General features: G+C 40.1%; 1 protein-coding gene across 7 annotated transcripts in view; it reads right to left on the bottom strand.

The window, feature by feature from the left end:
• Positions 1-19357, bottom strand: part of LOC122718181 (nuclear factor 1 X-type) — a 78717-nt gene that overhangs the window by 11881 nt on the left and 47479 nt on the right. For 4 of the 7 annotated variants that reach the window (XM_043943000.1, XM_043942998.1, XM_043943001.1 and 1 more), the window contains 4 exons: positions 19138-19191; positions 18849-18947; positions 13996-14136; positions 9871-10014 (listed from right to left, as the gene is read on the bottom strand). In XM_043943000.1, the coding sequence (XP_043798935.1) occupies positions 9871-10014; positions 13996-14136; positions 18849-18947; positions 19138-19191 (438 nt within the window). The remainder of the gene's footprint in view (positions 1-9870; positions 10015-13995; positions 14137-18848; positions 18948-19137; positions 19192-19357) is intronic. The other 3 variants (XM_043942999.1, XM_043943005.1, XM_043943004.1) reach the window with 3 other exon arrangements.

Here is a 19357-nt window from a genome sequence, read left to right as displayed (position 1 = left end):
TATATGCGGTGATATATATGTACGTATGTATGTATATATATATATGTATATGGTAAACAACAACATCAACATCGCAACAACAATATAGAATGTATACTATGCATATATATATATATATATATATATATATATACATATATATATGTATGCGTATGTGTATATATATATACATATATACAAATATATATATATATATATATATATATGTAGGTAATATCGTACGGAGAGAGAGAGAGATAGAGAGACAGAGAGTGACAGATAGATAGACAGATAGATAGATAGAATAGAGCAATATATAATAAACAAGTCAAGTCTCAATCAAGGTTCGAAAATTAATTGAATCAATCAATCAAGTCAATTAATCAATTAATCCATCCAGCATACGACATACCCAGAGCATTGGCCGTGTGACAGTGAGTGAGAAATATATATATATAGATAATAATATAATGGTGTGCAATTCGGTTCAATTCGGGGTACAGTCTCGATCGTTTTATATATATTTTAATAAATTAATACAGAAAGAAGAAAGAACGAAATACAGTTAATCTCATAATCGAAAGAGAAAGAGAGAGAGAAACATCATTCCCAGCAATGAAATATTCCTCGAGTCCTCGAGAACTTACGACTCTCATTCTCCCTTCCTCCCAGTCGAGGCTGTACCCTTAAAAAATAGTAATAGTACGTGAACAGGTGGGTGTGTAGTAACAGGGTGGGCGGGCGGGCAGACAGACAGACAGACAGACAGACAGACAGACAGACAGATAGACACAGATGAACAGACAAACAGACAGACAGACAGACAGACAGACAGACAGCGACAGCTAGCTTACCAGGTAGAACCGGTACTACGCAGTTAGCAAGAAATAGCCGTCCGTTCGTCCGTCCGTCCGTCTGGCTGTCCAAGCCCCGGATATACTCATATTTCCTTCCGGTTCGTGTGCTCGAGAGGTTAAATCAACGGCTACGTTCGAAAATTACGGAAATTCGAGAGGTTTTGCACCGAGAGGGGACACCGAGAAAGGGGGGGGGGGGGGGGGGGGGCTGGCTGGCTGGTTGGTTGGCTGGCTGGCTGGCTAACTAACTAACTATTATCGCAACCTCGTTTCGCTTTATAGTTATATTCCTCGTTACTTTTTTTTGCAACGGTCGGTCAACAGACAGGTCGGTCGAACGGACAGGCGAACGTACATTATACGCTTTGTACGAAAGACAAAGAAAAAAGAAAAAGAAAAGAAAAGATATACATATATAGATATAATACAGACATTATTATGTTATACTATACATACACAGGTGAACAGTGAATATATATATATATCGTAATGTGTACTTATTCCCATATACGAATGAAGGCATACAAAAAAAAAAAGATATCAGTTTTGAGTTTTCGGTCGGATTTTGTTGTTGATCAGTTTATATATATATATATAGTTAGTGGTAGGAGATCCAGTTTCCAATGGAAATCGGGAGGGGGGGAGGAGAGAGAGGGTTTGACTTTTTTGAAGATAAAGATATTGTGAAATAAGTCGAAATAATAATTCGTTGGAAACTTATATGCTCGTGAGAAGATCGAAAGAGATCGCGATTGTGTAGAAGAGAGAGTGGCGTAGAGCGGCAGTAGAAAGGGTCTGTAACGAGTCGGACGCGTTAGGTTGAGGTCCTTATCTCGAATATCGATTGGGAGTGCAAAGGGTTCGTCTCTCGATCGAGATGTTCGACTCTTCCGAAAGGGAAGAATAATAAAGAGGCAACAATGAGATCAACAATGAATTATTCGCTTCTAAATCGATTTTAATGCCATGTGTACCATATGCTTGAAAGCGCAAGCTCGTCGATCGTCCAAAGGACACGTAAAGAGAGAGAGAGAAAGAAAGAGGAAAAAAAAGAAACATATATAAAAAGTGAAAAAAAACTAGAACCGAAAAATCTATCTTTCTCGCGCTTTTCTTCTTGTGGAAACTACACATACAATCAGCTGACTCAATTCCCTCGGAAATTGAATCGTTAAATTAAATAATATATATAAAAAAAGAGAAAGAAAGAAATTAAATTAAATAATAAAAAAAAAAAAAAAAGAAAGAAAAGAAAAAAAAAATAATCAGCCTACCAACGACAGCATTGCGCGAACAATCGTGCACACAGCTGAAGGCGGCTATGACACAATGGTATGCAATAGTTATTTTACAAATATACATATACACGTCTATTTTGATTAATCGCAATTATCGATTATTGAAATCATTTAAAAAGTAAAAAAAAAAAAAAAAGGAAAAGAAAAAAAATACACGTATATACGTATATTCAATTTATAATAATTATCGCACGCGTGTACGTTACACGTATATATGTATATACATACATAGTATATCGAAACAGTTATGTGAAATGCAACACCGAATGCTAACACACATATGTATAATAACAATTCTCATAATGGGCTAACATAGAATATTCTTGCTTTCTCGGTTCCTCGTGACGCAGCGGTTTACCGTATCGCAATCAGACGTCAGCCGGATTTCTCGAGGATCTTCCTGTGGTGGACAAACACGACCCTCGAATTAGTCCACTTTCCTCCTTTTTCCACGTCCTTCACACTCTCTACCGTCCCCCTCCAATCCCCACCGCTCTGCGCTAGAGCAGAGGATTGGAAAGGGATCGCTTCGATTCTTTGTCGATGAAAAAAATAAATTTTTTTCTGCAAATTTTATTATTTTCTTTTTTTTTTTTTTTTCCAAAGAATATCATCGATGAAAGATCGTTTCCCAAATTGTTGTTTTTTCTTTATTATTAATTTCTAATTCGAGTTTGTGAGAATATTTTTTTTACACCGATTTTTATCGCATTCTCACGAAAATAAATATCGCGCCACTCCATGGTGGAAATGAAATGGAGGAGAAAAGAATTCGCGAGAAGAGAATCCGTTGAAAACCGAATAATGAAAATGCGCGATAATAAATCCCGCAGGATTCCCCCTTTATGTGTGTAGGGATGGAGGAACAAAACCGATGGACACTTGAGCGGTAAATTGATCGTTCGATTCGATTATACCGCGATGTTTCTATGTGGGGAATGCAACGAAGAGGAGGAGAAAAAAAAAAAAAAAAAAAAAAAAAAAGAAACGCGATGGACATCGGCAAGCATTTTCCATGTGAACACGTGGTAATTGTATCAATCAGTAACCAATGATGGAGTCAACACGATGCAACAACTACCATAACAACAACGTCGGAACTAGAGAACTCTTAATCATTTCGATTTGATGGCTGGCTTCGTTTCTCATTTCTTTTTCAAACGGTTTTAATTCTAATTGATTAAAGAAAAAAAGATTAGATTATTAATGTATTTTGAGAATAAAAATTTTGAAGGATGTTTTCAAGTGTATTTCTCGCAAATATTAATTTTTGGTAATAAAAATAGTAACTTTATCATCGGTTGGTCACATTGAAAATAAAACTGCCGAAAGTTACTATCGAGAATTATTTAATCGTGAAAAATATAAATTTGAATCTACTTATGAATTATTTTCGAGATCCAGCCATCGTGGATCAGTTCGAAAGAGCATCTAGAAAGAAAGATGAAAATGAAAAATCAAAGAAAGAAAAGAGGAAAGAGACGAAACATAGTGGCATTTCGTCGGTACATTGGATTCGATCGATAAAACAGCGAAATGCAGCGCTTAATTCCAATATTTTTCCATCTCTTCCAATCAAGGAAGAACGTTTTACTTGTAAACCGTACGGGAAAGATGATAAATCGTAAAAAAAAGTGGTTCGACAAAGAGAGAAAAGAAAGAAAAAGAGAGAGAGAGAGAGAAAGAGAGAGATTCTAGAAAATTAAGCACTGCACTTAGCGCGATTGGGAATAGATCTATTGAATTAAGGGGAACATAACGTATATAAGAGGGAGGGCAGTGGTCTGAGGAGAGAGAGAAGAACCGAACATCGCGAGGAGATCGATAGCGAAGGCATTCGAGAGGCTTGCACGAGACGACGCTGCATGCCGCGAGGAACGAATATCTCCGTTTTTTCTCTCCGTTTCCCTTCACGAGTCTTCTCCCTTTATCTTTCCTCTTCCTTTCTTTCATTCCTCCTCGTTCTTCTTCCTCTCGTCGATATCTTCGATTCCGCAGGATAGCAAATTTCACGACTCCCTCTCTCCTCCACCGAAACTTTAACTTTTATTCCGTGAATGTAATTCTCCAGGTTTCGTATTTCCTCTGTAATAAACACTGCGCTCTGTGAATCCGAGCATTTTGCATTTTTATAATTTGATTTATTTTGAAATCAGGGATCAGTAGTAATTATTTTTGCAAATTTGTATTACGAATTAGAGAAATCAAAATCTGTGTAATTGGAATATCCATTGGAATATCCATGTCTGTGTTGTGATTTTTTAATCATAAATAATACATACGATTAATTTTACTCGATCGGTAAAAAAAGAATAAATAATCCGCAATCCAACTTATACGGCAAATTTTTCCAAATATTTTTCAAAGGAAACGGAAATTCCAGAGTTATAGAGGATTAAAATGGCCGACGGTCCTCGAAAAGAGGCTCGAGGCCGGTCTTCAATTTGCAATAACTCGCGGACGAGGGTTCGGAGGAAGTGTGTGCCGGGCAAATTTGTCTCCTGCCGCATCGAAGACACCCTCCAAATCGAGCTTGTGTACGTGTACGTGTTTGTGAGCAATGGATGGTCGACGACAAGGTGTACGTATGCATGTGTGAGTAACGCTTGCAGAGACACCAATATACACTTAAAGGTATATATGTGTGTATATATATATATAAAGATATACGTGTATATAGTGGTACTATGGAAGATAGAGGTTGAGGAAGAGGGCGTGATTGTGCAATTTCGAGCTGCGTCGACGATTCGCGCCCTTCCCTAGCGACCAATGCATATTCGGCCGGAAACTTTGCGAAGGAGACTCGCGGATTTCGATGGCATTCGGGGAGGGGAGGTCCTCGAGTTGAGTCGCTTGATGGTGTTAAGGATTTAAGTCTCGGTGAGATTTTGAAGGATCGAAGAGACAATGCATCGTCTTGAATTTGAAGAATTACGAGAAAAATTCTTCGGAATATCTCAATAATTTTGAATCTTTGAATTTTTTTTTTTAAGAGTTTTTCTAGGAATAAGTTCGATTGATCGAAAATTTTTTTCGAGAGTTTCGATATTCTAGGATTATAAAAATTAAATAATTTTCTGAATCTTTGAGCATGTTTGAAAAGATTTGACCATTTGAAAATTTGGAAATTGAGAATTTTTGATATTCCAGGATTATAAAATATAGAAGTTTTTGAATTTGAAAATTTTAGATATTGTAGAACAAAATTAAATATAAAATTGAAAAGTTTTCTCAAACTTCAAATTTCTCTAAAACATTTACAGATTCAAAAATTTAATCATAAATTTGGAATTCGAAAATTTATAAAAATATTTGGAAAAACTTTGAATTTCTTCTCGTATTCGATTTCAAAACTTTAAATATATTAAAAAAAAGAAGAAAAATTCTTCAAAACTTCGACAATTCGGAAATCAGGGAAAAATCGAAGAATTGGAAGTTCTCGTAATATCCTCCGATCCTTCTAAGATTCCTAAAAATAACTCTTTCAAAACTTCCCAACTCGTGCGCGATTCCCCTTCGATTCCGAACACAATTCTCGCTTATCGAAACTATACTCCACTCTACCCCCTTCCCTTCCCCTCCCTTACGAAAAAAACTTGCAATTTTCGCGCACACGGGAGAAGAAGGATGGATCGATGAAGCAGTTTGACGAAGGACGCGGATCGTCGAGTGTCGTACGATATACGCAATATACACAAAAGAGAGACAATATAAGGAGAGAGAGAGAGACGATAAACAGAGAGTACAAAAAATTACAATCTACAGGGCCTATGTGATCGAACGTCCATGTACGAGAGAATATAGAAATATTCGTGTGTACTTTTTTTTGTGTCCATTCGTGTATACGTACATAAAACTCGTGACAGAAGAGAGAAGAAAAATCGCAGAAATCGAGAGAGAGATAGAGAGATAAATAGATAAAGAGAGAGAAACGAAAAGGAGAGACACGACAGAGATAAGAAAGTATATGTGGTTGTGTATACGTGTATGTATATATGTATATATATATATATAGTGGAAAGAAAAAAAAGAAGAAAGAAAGAAAGAAAGAAACAACCATTGGAAAGGAAAAAATGACAAACGTGACAGCAATATAGAAAAATATTCGAGCGTATATATATACGACATCGTGATGCATGTGCATACATACACGCGTACACGGACACGCGGAAATCCCTCCATTGGCGGATGCGCGTGTGCGAGAGGAATCATGTGCCAGTCCACGATTCCATTCCGTTTATTTCGTTCCTCACGTGTGCACCTGGAGACGAGCGTGCTCGTTCAACCTGCGCGCGTGGACTGACCTACGAATGGGACGACTTAAATGCCGAAGATCGAACTTCTCTGTTCTCTGAGAGGTATAAAAAAGATTGGAAAAAATTTCTCTCTTTATCGTTTGCAATCCTTTTCTTTTTTTTCTCTTGAAATAAATTTTCGAAATCTCGAAAAAGCTTCTCGTCTCGTTCGAATTGATTCGACGTGCACACGCTGCACCTGCCGTACAGTGTACACGCATACACGTATGTACATCGATTACACGTACGTGTATATAATATGTATATACGTAACAAATATGTAATATATATATATAAAGGTAGATATATATAGGTGTGTGTATATATATATATATATGTATGTAGAACAGTCAATAACCAGTCACAAAGTACCTTTTAGTCGAGTTTAGCGAGCTTCTCTCTACGCTCGGGTTCAGACTGAAACAGAGATCATCACGCGTCATTTTTCACGCGAACCATTAGACACGCGGATGGATCGAAAAGGCTGCTTTGCCATCGATCATCGATCCCGTGGATCGCTCGAGAATTTCTCCTTCTTTGGATGGATCTCCTCCTCCTCCTCCCCTTCTTCTTTCTTAAAATTATCTTTTTTCTTTCTGTCCTGTGAAACTCCTATGAATCTTGAACTAACCCACTTTTTTCAGCGTCTTAATTTTAAATGAAGTACGTATAATCGAATCCGTTGATTTTAAATAAGAAAATAAATAAAAATGTTCGAAATAATTCGAAATAATGAATGATTAATTTAAAAGTTACGATTATATTATTTTCCTATAAACCAATATAAATATATCATTTCATTAATCAATTAAATAAAAAAAAAATAGCTTTACAATTACTCTTCTTTTCATACTCTTTTTTTTTTCCATCCCCATTCTTCCAATCCTTCCAAAAAATAAATTTTTCGAGAGAAAGAGAAAAGAAAAGAAACCATTTCGGATTACCACCCATTAATTCGCGAGATATTATCCCATCAATTTTCGCATCGCATCGAAAAGGTGGGTTAGCCATTTCTCTCTCTCTCTCTCTCGGTTCGATTCAGGGAGTTGGCGAGAGAGAAAGAGGGAGGAGGAGGAGGCGGAGATCGAGATCCAGCAATCCCCGGAGATCGATCTACTTACATGATGCCCGATGGCTGAGCTCGGTTTGGGTCTATCGCACACTGGACACACATTCGAGGCGCCAAATCGCCGACGATGCACTCTCGAGCTCGGTGGCAACGAGGATGGTGGTGGTGACGCGTTAAAAGGCGCATGGAGGAACACTTCCGGAATGGGAGGGGGGAGCGTGACAAGGATCACGAGCTTACCACTAGCGTCGACCGATTTCTTTTTTTTTTTTTTATTTTCTGTCTCCGGGATCTTAAAGGGATTTCGAAGGGATTGAAGCGACGGAACAGTGGGCAAAATTTAATAAATAGTCGAAGTTAAAGAATAAAGTTACCTCGATAATAATAATAACTATATATAATGGCAAATGGTTTTAGAAGCGAATATAATTGCAACGAGTAGCTACAATGTTAAATATTAATTTCATTTTAACAAACGATCGTTCAAAGTAACTTTATATAGAGATTTTTAACTTCAACCAGAAGAGAAGGAGGGATTCGATGCCCAATTCTCTTACGCTTCGTTTTTGACGCGGATAACAGAGAAAGCGTCTTCGAGCGAGATAAAACGATATCTCTCGAACCAAATAAATTTCTCGAGGCGAGAGAGGATTATGGCACGTTCAATGTGAAACGTGTACGCGTATAACATAATGTATCTTCGTCGATATCCGCCACGAGAATTCCCCCGCAACGGACGTGTTTATTAAAAATATCAAAAATAAAAAAATCGATCGTGCAACGATACAATACGTGCGAAAAACCTCGTCGAGAACGATTCTTTCGTGTGGCGCGAGATTCGGGAAAAGGCGGGAAATTCAAAAAAACGAATCGTGGACACCGAGCTCATTCGTCCCACGATCATTTTCGTCAGCGGCGTACAGAAACGGAAGGGGGAGGGGGATCCCTCTTTCCCCTCCTTTATCTCGCTCGCTTCCGGAATTCTCGAGGCACCCGATTTTTAGCATTATTATTATTAATATTATTATTATTATTATTATTATTATTATTATTATTATTATTATTATTATTATTATTATTATTATATTAGTGAACTCGTCAGGAAAAAAAAAAAAAAAAAAAAAAAATCAAGCGGACAACGAACTGAAGCGCGAGAGACACTGAAAATTTATTTTTTTTATTTTTTTTATTATTATTATTATTATCGTTATCATTATTATTATTACTATTATTATTACTATTATTATTATCTCTGGTGACAATTTCCATTTGGGATTGGTAGGGCGGAATAAACAGATTTATATATATATATAGAGAGAGAAAAAGAGAGATGATGTATACACGTGTTGGGGGAGGGGGGAGAGAGAGAAAGTTAGATATGTTAACTAGGGGCAGATAGAAGGGGGGGGGGGGTTGAGACGAAAGATTTCAAAGGGGATGAAGGCACGAGATATCGCAATCCCCTTTGGACAGTCTTCTTGTGTTCTTTGTGTCTTTAGCCCGTACTTCCGGTCTAGCGAGTATGCAGAGTACTTACAGTATAGGACTTCCCCATTAATAAAACGCTACGTTAAAAAAAGAAAACTCGCTTTTTTTCGAGCGTGTATATATACATATACTTTTTTTTCTTCTCAAAGGGTTGAAAATATTTTATTTTTTTATTTTTTTTTTTTTTTTTTTTTGGGATGGAGGGTGAAGCTTGAACGCGAGAACGATTGAAAGGTTCGTTCCACAGGCGACTTTTCCCTTTTCTTCGAACTTGCCTTCGCCATGTAATCGATTCTGCGTTGCGTGATTTTTCGTTTTTTTTTTTTTTTTTTTATTATAGATAGATCTGGTTCTAAATTAGAATTTTATAGTGATCAAAGTAAAAAGCGCGAAATTAATTGACTGACTCGAAGGCAGTCCATAGAGAAAAAGTGTCTGTAATGGAATCTTTCGCTTTTCCAATTTTCTAATAAGTCCCAAAAATGGGGTCCAAGTTAATTAAGACGCCTCCAATTGATCCTATCTGTTAGGCTGATGGAGGATCTCTCTCACGGTTTTTCAGGGGAAAACTTCTCAAACTACCACTCAAAAATAAAAATTCTTCGAAATTTTTTCCACTGTCTAGTATTTATTCTGTATTAAAAAAAAAAAAAAAATAAAAAGGAGAAAAAAAAAATCTGAAAAAAATTTAAATCGTAAAAAATAGGATTAAAAATACACCCGGAGAGATCCTGCATTTGGAAGTGGCCAGCAATTGCCGACAGGTAAATAATCCACCAGCCGTATCATCAAATTCGAGAATCGACAGCTTCTTAAGCACGATCTTCGGTCTATATATTTACGAGATATCTCGACAAAAAGGGATCGCTTTTATCGACACATACCCGTCTGCGAGTGCGGCGAGTCCATTCCACGGTGACCGTCCTCGGGCCTGAGCACCGGCGAGAATGTCGGCGCGCTCGACACGGATACCGTCGGAGGCTTTTCAGTCTTGTCGTTCCTTATGAGCTGATGCACCGGTGGCGGGCCTGTGAAGACAAGAAAGAATTCCAAAATTCGATTGCAATTCGTTGCAAATAATTTGGAAATTTTAAACGAAAGCGAAGATATACACCCTAGGAATATTTTCTCGTTTCGTATGCTCGAAGCGCTAGGGACTTTTAGGAACTTTTCTAAAACTTAACATTCCAGGCTAGGAATTTTTGCTCGATACAAGTTGAAGCAAATCGAAATTATACAGTAATCTTAGGTTTCCGTTTTCCGACGAGATTCGAAGTGTTCTAGGGAAATTTTTCTAGGAGCTCGTAGCTCGCTTCAAGTTTGTAACGTAATCCGTTTCGAGGTCCTGGAAAGATTACGCGGATGTTACGATAAATTACGAAGGAATTTGGAGAGGTGTTGGTAGCGATCTTCGATTGTTTCTGATCGACATTCGAGCAATATTCGAGATCGCATTTACGAGAGAATATGCATCGAGAGATCGGGGTCGATCCGTGAGGGGGGAGGGGGACAGGCATCCCTGTCCCCTCCCCTCCCTACTTCATATTCTCCTCTGCATCATCCGCATTGAAACGAGGTAACAAAGAAGGTAAAAGTATCTCCCTTTCACAAAGATATTTCCGTCTTCTTTGAATATTCAAATCGAAAATTCTACACACAACTCGGACCAAATTGTACAGGATTGCTCGTTTATTAATTATTATTATTATTATTATTACGAAAAAAGCGCGTCTGCCCAAATTGAACAATCTAATTCATCCGTCTACTTTAAAACGTTTCGATATTTCACGATTCAAAAAATTATTTTCAATCCTGTTCGATATTATTTCAAAGAAAATTTATATTTTGTTTACAACAGTTGCAAAATAAATAAATAAAAATATTCTCCCTCCCCCCTTTCTTTCGTCCTACAACAACTCCGTTTCATCGCTCGATTCGTTCATTTAATATCCTCGTCCCAGTTTCGATCGTTCTAAAAAAAAAAAAAAATATAAAATTATAAAATTATCACATTTAGAATATTCAAACGAAATAAACGAACAGCTCTAATAATTCTCGAGAAAAAAAAGAAATTCACCCCATTTTCGATCCTTCTATAAAAAAAAATACGAAAAATTATCACATCTACGATATTTAACAACAATAAACAACTCTCTGATCAAAAAAAAAAAAAATAAAATAATAATTAAACCTATTTATAATTAAATCTATTTATAATTAATCAATATTAACCTATTTATAAATGCACCCACCAATCCTTTCTCTTGGAAAATTTTACCCCCTCCCCCTTCCCAATCTTCCAAAATTCCATCCCATGCGAAAAAGAAAGACTCCTCCTCCTTTTCTTCTTTTTTTTTTTTTTACAAAAATTCGCACGCGTCCAAAGGAGAGAGAGAGAGAGGGAGGGGGAGGGGGAGGTGGAGGGAAGGAGAGCGCGAGATTCGTTCTTGCGCGGCCAATAAAATTAGCCTCGTTCACAATAAACGCGCGGCAACGATATTTACGCCGCCTGTTAATTTAACGACAATACAGTCAATCAAGTGTCCCGTTCCCGCGCCATAAAGCCAAACGTATGTATGATAAAAAGGGAGCAGCAGACCAAGGGGTGGGGGAGGGGGGGAGGAGGAACGGGGTTGGCCCTGGTCCAGCTATGCTTATTGCCGGAATTTTTCCACCCAACCCCTTCTAACTCCCTCCCTCCTGCCTATCTTCCTACCTATATTTGTGTGTATATGTGTGCGTGCGTGCGTGTGTGTGTGCGTGCGTGCATTTTGCTCGAGAAAGTGGTCATTTTATCCCGTCCCGTCGTAAATCCCGTCTATCCGCCGCCGTTGCAACCTCCCCCCCTCCCAAAGGAAACTTTCCGCCCCCCCTCCCCTCTCCGTTCAAGTCTTAACTCGGTTCGTCTCCCCCCTCCCCCTCCTCTCCCCGACCTCGTACGTTTCTTCATCTCTTCGTTCAACTCCTCCTCCTATTCCTAATTGAATATACTTTGTGTACTTCTTCTTCCTTCCTGCGATTTCGAGAGGGGTTGCAAGGGGTTGCAAGGGGTGCGGGACGTAGGGAGTGCAATTTTTTGTAAATTCCGTTCGATCGGGTTCGGTAGGAGAAAAATTAGGATTAGAAATATTTTTACGGATTATTCTCAGATCTATCTAATCGTGCTTTCTTTCTTTTTTCTTCTTCTTTTCAAAAAATTGTGAAAAGGATGTTCGATACCTTCTTTCCGAGTCCGTTGATTTCGCGGCGTGTATACGTATGCGGGAGGAGGGACGGTTATCGTTTGATCGATGAGGGATTGGAGGAAAAGGGTGAAAAAAGGGAGGGGAGAAAAAGAATCGAGAATGGAAAGAAAATAGAAAAAGGCAGGTATATATATGGAGAGAGAGAGAGAGGGAGAGAGAGAGAGAGAGAGAGAGAGGGAGAGAGGGAGGGAAGAGGAAGGGAGGTAGAGGAAATGATCTATAGAACGCTGAGCAAAGTAGATCCCGATAACAAAGGACCGTGCGATAAGCCGACGGGATGAGATTGGAGAAAGAGAGAGAGAGAGAGAGAGAAAGGGAAAAAAAGGAATCCCGAACCATTGGGAATTTGTTACTCGAGCCCGCGAGTAAGGTGAATTCAATTCTGGCAACCTTCTTGGGTGAAACGTTACACGTTACGAATTTATTATTATCGTTGTTGTTGTTGCTGTAGAGAGACGAAAGTATATACACGTGTAAGTATTTTCTCTTTTTCTCTCTCTCTTCATAAAATGTACACAGTTAATAATAAATTTTTCATATATATATATATATACATATTTCGACGTCCGTATACTTTATATTTTGTCATCAATATACAACTAACGTAAATCTATCTATCCGTTTTAACTTCAATCTTACCTTTCATTGTTTCAACATCTTACTATATTCTCGTCGAAATATACGTTGTCGTCCGAACGGATTTAATAACGGGACGATCGAACCACCCCGTTCTACTCGTCACAAGAACGAAGTTGGAAACGCCTTTATTAGAATACGCGTATCGTGCATTTTTACAGGAGGCGCGTAACCGTTGATTCCGCATAGTTGGTAGCCGGTGTCCTCGAACGGTTTAATTTTAGTGGGCGCGTAGAAAAACGATATAAAAATACCGTGTGAAATCGCGGTTTCGCAAACGCGGCGACGGACACGAGAATGTGGGTGCGCGTGGTGGCGGGCAGGGAGGGGGTGAAGGGGTGCATCGTACCGTGACGCAATGGCGACCGATTGCACCGCGGCGCGCGGACTCTATTCTGAAAAGGAACGGGATCTCGGGACGCGTCTCGATCTGTGCACTATCCCACGCACGCGGAATTTCGCCGTCAATTTCGCCAATTTCTTATCTCCCGAAAACGCCGATCGATTTTACACACGGCACTTTCGTTCGAGTCACGATGTTCAGATATTTGCAATTGGAGACTCGAAACTTGAAATTTCTTGATTCCGTTTCGATGTCTTTGAATTTAATTTAACACAACGTTTTCGATTTAAAAGTGTCTTGCAAGAAAAATTTTTAATCCCCTCGAATCGTAACGATTATACTTCGATTAGAGGCGCTTCGAATCTTCGAAACCTTCCAATTCCAGTTAACCTTTCTAAATCACTGATCACTAATCCGTTGCTACTAATTTAAAAAAAATCTTTATCAATCTCTCTTTCTCTCTCTTGCTCCTTCAACCTCGAGTCTCAACTGACCACGGATAATAATAAGTACCTAGATACGTACGTATCTAGCTACTCTCTCGCATGACGTCGTTCACGTGTGCCATCGCTCGGGAAAAAAAGAAAGAAAGAAAGAAAGAAAGAAAGAAAGAAAGGAAGGAAGAGAAGGACGGAGACGGAGTGCGAGCCGGAGAAAAAGAGAGAGAGAGAGACGGAGAAGGACCGGGTGACAGCGCCGTGCATCCACACTAAAAATAAGGACGAAACGTAGAGAGAGAAAGAGAGATAGAGAAAGAGAGAGAGAAAGAGAGTTTTGAAACTTACTGAAGCTAGCCGCTGGCTGAGCATGATCCGCGGCCGTGGCTGCGGACGGAGGGGTGTAGCTGCTGCAGTAGTACGGCGGGTGCTCTATTTTGATCGCGTTTATTTGAGGCTGCATGTCGCTGAGGTCATGCAGTATGGACGCTGAAACCAGACACACATTAGCGGTTACGGATCCTCGCGCGTTCGTACGTCATCCGTTTTTCTCCTCCTCGTCCGAGTCTGAGTCTGAGTCGTCGTCTTCGTCGTCGTCGTTTTCGTCCTCTTGCGGTCTCGATTCCCCGAGGAAATCGCACTTCCGCGCGTTTTCCTCCTTCGAGAACCTTTCCCTCCCTACCCCTTCGAAAGGAAATTTTTTCTTTTTTTTTTTTTTTCTCCCCACGAATCTTTTTTATATAAGATATAAAAGTAGTAGATGGTAATCGATTTATCCCACGAGTTTTCTTATACATTCCTCAGAGATTCTTCACTCACATTTTCAATATTTTCGATTCGCCTCGAATTTTTTAAATTTTCATGATTACACGTGCCCTCCCTTTCTCGTCTCGAAGCTATCGAAAATCATAAGTAAACGCGAAGGGGATCGATTCTTTCCATACACATACATACACAAACATATATACATATATATATATATATATATATATATATATATATATACGATTTAATTTCTTCCCCTTTCTTCGAAATTAATTCCAAAACGGGTCAAAACGCGAAATAAAATTCTAGAATATCGAATCTAAGAAAAGAAACTAGATATTTGTTATAAACTCGCTCCACGAAACTACGATTTATCGTACTCGCGATCACACCCGACCGAGGACAATCTCCCTTAATCCGTTTCAAGATCCACCGCCCGATCAAACCGTTCCCCACGGACGATTTAATACCTCCAATTATCCGTCGATTCCTCTCTAAATCGTGTTGCCTGTCGCGAAGTCGCGCGAACCGTGGGGGATAGACAGAGAGCGAGCGAGCGAGCGATCGAGCGAAAGAGAGAGAGAGAGCGAGCGAGCGAGAAAGAGAGAGAGAGTCGTCCGTAAACGCACAATCGTGTTCCAGGAGGGAGAGAGAAAGAGAGAGAAAGGGGGGATCGGTTAATTAATCGTGGTGCCGGCCATTAGAATACGCTCCAGTTACACGTTGCGCTGAATCAGCGCCACCGTAAAATAATAGGATTCCAGTTTGTCGCAGTTGGCGACGCGTAAATATAGGGATCTCCCCGTTGGAACGACGGTCAACGACCAATTAGGTTGAGCTAGTGCCGTGGAATTTGCATCTTGTGTAAGCGACTCGGCCTCGTAATGCTCGCGAACCTCGACCCACCCCCTTTCGCCCACCGTGGAGATCCTTGCTGGAGAATGTGCATATATATATATATATATATATATAGGAGTAAATTTCGAAGAATTTTCTTAATCTTTTTTTTCAAACGACATAGTTTTCTTTTCCAACACGTGTCAACGTGTATAAGTGATTCTGAAAAAAAGAGTATATATATATATATATATATAAAAGTAAAGTGTATATCGTGGGTGGTTTATTAGTATAGCACTTCTGATTCTTCGTTCCCCGGTTGAAAATAGGGGAAACGAGGAAACATTTTCGGAAGCCGAGAGAGCTCGCAGCCTCTCCTCTCAGCCTCGGAAATCCTCGAAAGAGGTTCTCCACGGCGAACAAAAGACTTTGCGCCACTTTTTTTCCAATTCCATGTCTCTCTCTCTCTCTCTCTCTCTCTCTTCTCACGAATTTCTCTCGACCCTCTCTCTCCTCCTTCTCCTCTCGATCATCGTTTCCCCATCAATCTCGATACCGCATCGAGGCCGAGGACCGCACGAGGGGGGTTAAACGTCCGACAATGGCTCGCCCCTAACGAATTTTTTTTCCTTTTTTTCCCCCAAAGTTCGCCAACTGGTTCTCCTCGTGCGAGAGAGAGAGAGAAAGATAGAGAGAAAAAACGGTGGATTCGACCGGTGGAAAGGAGGGAGGAAAAAAAGATGAGATAAAAAGGGGGAAAAAAAAAAAAGGAGAAAGAATCAGTGTCCCGACGCCCGCGCGCGATTTTCCACCAATTTTTTTCCAACCCCTCGGATACGTCACTGGTTTTTTGTCAACAATGCGCCTGCACGTGCACGTGTGTATGCCTCGAATACTCGGGAGCAGAGGGAAAATGGTAGTAGGCCCGCAGGGGGGCAGTATTTTCCAGGCATTTCTCTCTCTCTCTCTCTCTCTCTCTCTCTGGCGCGATGTGAGAGGCACGGCACGTATGGTGAATAAAAAAGAAAAAAAAAAAAGAAAAGGGGGCGCAATTTCCGCGGGGGTGGAGGCGTATGATGTGAAATAGAGAAGAATATCCTGTCGGTGGTGATGCTTGGAGACGTGCAAAGACGGGACGACGTAATAGAAACACGCCACCCCTTGGGGGTTGAAGGGATTTCGGAATTTCGAAGATTGGGTAGGAATAAATATATAGAGAAGTGGATGGATTGGTGGAGCGAAGAAATAAGAAACGATTACTTTCCTATTTATTACTGATTTCGTTCAAACATCTTCAAACTCTTCTTAACGTTTCCACGATCTAAGATAATAAAATAAAATTGAAGATGAAGATTTCGTTCAAACATATTTAAACTCGTCCTGACTCGATTACAAATAAAATGCACGATCCAATTTAATAAAATTGAAGATAAAGACTTCGTTCAAACATATTCGAACTCGTCCTGACTCGATTAAAACGAATTCTCGAGCAAAACTGTTTCCTGTTAGATATTTTATCAGATATCAGAAATAAAACGATCCAAGACAATAAAATCGAAGATGAACTAATCATATTTCCTATATCCAAACTCTTAACCTTATCCTACTTATTCTGGAAAAGTCTTTAAAGTAAAAATTCTCGTATTAAAACCGCCAGTGTTTTCTGTGTTTCTTAGTTAAAAGAGAGTGGCATTAGAAAAAAAAAAAGGCGTTCGATCGAGTTGCAAAGATCGGCAGAAGGGAGAGCTGGCTCATCGGAGGGAGAGGAGGCAGAGGCGAGAGAAAGAGAGGCTGCGAGGCTCTCTCAGCAGCCTCTGAGGCCGTGAGCATTGTTCCCCGTCTATTAATACACCAGGTTGCATACTAATCTCCTGCAACGGTGACGCGAGGAGCGGCGGGTGGAGCGGGGAGAGAGTGGCAAAAGGAGGAGGAGGAGGAGGAGTGGAAGAGTGCAGATGCATACGTCGAGGCGTTTCGAGGCTCGCGCCGCTTCTTCAATACGCGTTCCCCTGCCCTATTATTCCATTTAGTGGCGGTGCACGCGTGCCACGATGCTCTCCCTTCGAAGCCCGAAATGAAAATGAATTTCGAAATGATTCGCGAAAATCGACACCTTCCCCCCCCTACCCTCTCTTCTTTCGCCTTTCTTTACAAGAGTAAAGAAGGAAAGAAAGAAACGCGTCCTCCTTTGTTCATTTCCCGGAAGCGCAAGGAGAAGATTTTTGAAGATATTTGAGATTGTTTGAGATTGTTTGAGAAGGTTTGAGAAGTCCTTTTTTCATCCTTCTTCAAGAGAACACCTTTCCCCTTATTTGCTGCTTAGAAGAGGGGAATTTTGAAATTGTTTGAGAATGTTTGACGAAGTTTGAACAAGCTCGAATCGATCGTTTACGTTCGTTTCACCTCTTCCGGTGAATGCCTTTCTTTTAAAAGGTTCAAGACGAGAGATTTTCGATGAAATGTTCGAAAAAAAAAAATGTTTGAGCTTCCTTTCACGGTTTTCACAGTCTTCTAGGTTCTTGGCCGCGCGGGATTATCGGTGACTAATAGAGAAAGAAACGAGGGGATTGGCAATATAACGGCTTCTGTATATGTTCGTGACGGAAATTGGCAGACAATGTCGGGCAATAACACTCGGTTTCACCTGTTCTATCGATGGGACGTGCTTGGAGAAGGTTGTTGGCAACCTTGACCCCCTACTAACCCAAACGCTCGCTCGCTTTTCTCCGCGTCCCTGTTTTTTTTTTTCTTTTCTTTCTCCCCCTCCCCTTTTTCGCCGAACGAAAAATTTTCGGAAAAACCTCTTCGAAAAATTCACGAACTCCCTCTTCACGAACACCGAGAATGGAATAAGGATTCTAAATTTACGATTTCAAAAATCCCCTTCCTCCTCCTCCTCCTCATCCCCCTCGTTCACGTTGGGATTGGTAAATGTCTGGTAACAAGTGGCAGTTCTAATAAGTCGCACGAGATCGCTCTTTCCCGGAGATCGGATTACACCGGCAGGCCGGTGCTCTCCGCCTCGTGCTAACGCGCAAACGCGTGCCAATCGTTCATCGGGTCCTTGATAGCGAAAGAGGAGTAGCGGTGAAGTGGTCCCAGGTATGCCGAAAGGATAACCGAGTCGAGTGGAATCGCGTTCCAATCCCTAATAATAAATCCCTCGTTCCATCGGACGATAAATCAGCATCGATAAAAGAACGTGCTCAAACGATCGTCGTCGATACATCGCGTTTTATCGCGGAGCGAGTTTTCTCTTCCTACTTCATCATCGCGAGGATGCTTTCAAAAGGTTTCCCAGATATCGACTCCCGGTTACGATTACCTTTCGAAAGCATCCGTTCACAAAATATTCTTCTCCGTTCCTCTCTCAGAATCAATCGTTCTTTAATTATTAACTTTCTTTTTTTTTTTTTTTTTTTTTTTTTTTTTTTTTTTTTTTTTTTTTTTGGAAAAAGATCGAGGAGACTTTCAATACCCTAGAGAGAGAGAGAGAGAGAGAGAGATTTATATACAAGCCCCTTTTTTTCTTTTTAATATCATGCGTTGGATGATGAAAAAGAAGAGGATCGTTGTTCTTATTATTTATATCGTCGTACCTTTTGAAAGCATCCAAAGCTCCTTCGAGCTGAAGACACCTGTCGCTAGAATCGTGTCATTGCAGACAACACCGTTATATAGTTCGTGGTAGCCTGCACCTGGGAACAGAAGCCCAGAGAACGGCAATGAGGCGTTGCCTTTCCTCCCATTAATAAACGCGAGAACATTCGTGGAATGTGAGCCGAATGAAAAATTCGAAACTTTTTTTTTGGATTGGAAATTGGGCGGATAGATAGACAGATAAATAGATAGATAGATAGATAGATAAGGGACATCCCCTCCCTTTACCTTTTCGCCGCCTCTCTTCCTCCTTGCTCGCGTTGCAGATGCCGTTTAGGACCTCTGTAACAATAGAACAGGATTCACAGATTAACTTCTTCTCCAAAATATTTTCTCTCTCTCTCTCTAATTTCCCCCCTCCTCCTCCTCCTCCTCCTCCGAAAACTCTATTTTCAATCCCTCGCCCGGATCGAAGAGAGAGAGAGAGAGAGAGAGAGAGAGAGAGAGA

The sequence above is a fragment of the Apis laboriosa genome, unplaced genomic scaffold (genome assembly GCF_014066325.1).
Source record: "Apis laboriosa isolate Shangri-la unplaced genomic scaffold, ASM1406632v1 scaffold5_cov152, whole genome shotgun sequence".
NCBI lineage: Eukaryota > Metazoa > Arthropoda > Insecta > Hymenoptera > Apidae > Apis > Apis laboriosa.
This window is presented reverse-complemented; position numbering and strand designations above follow the sequence as displayed.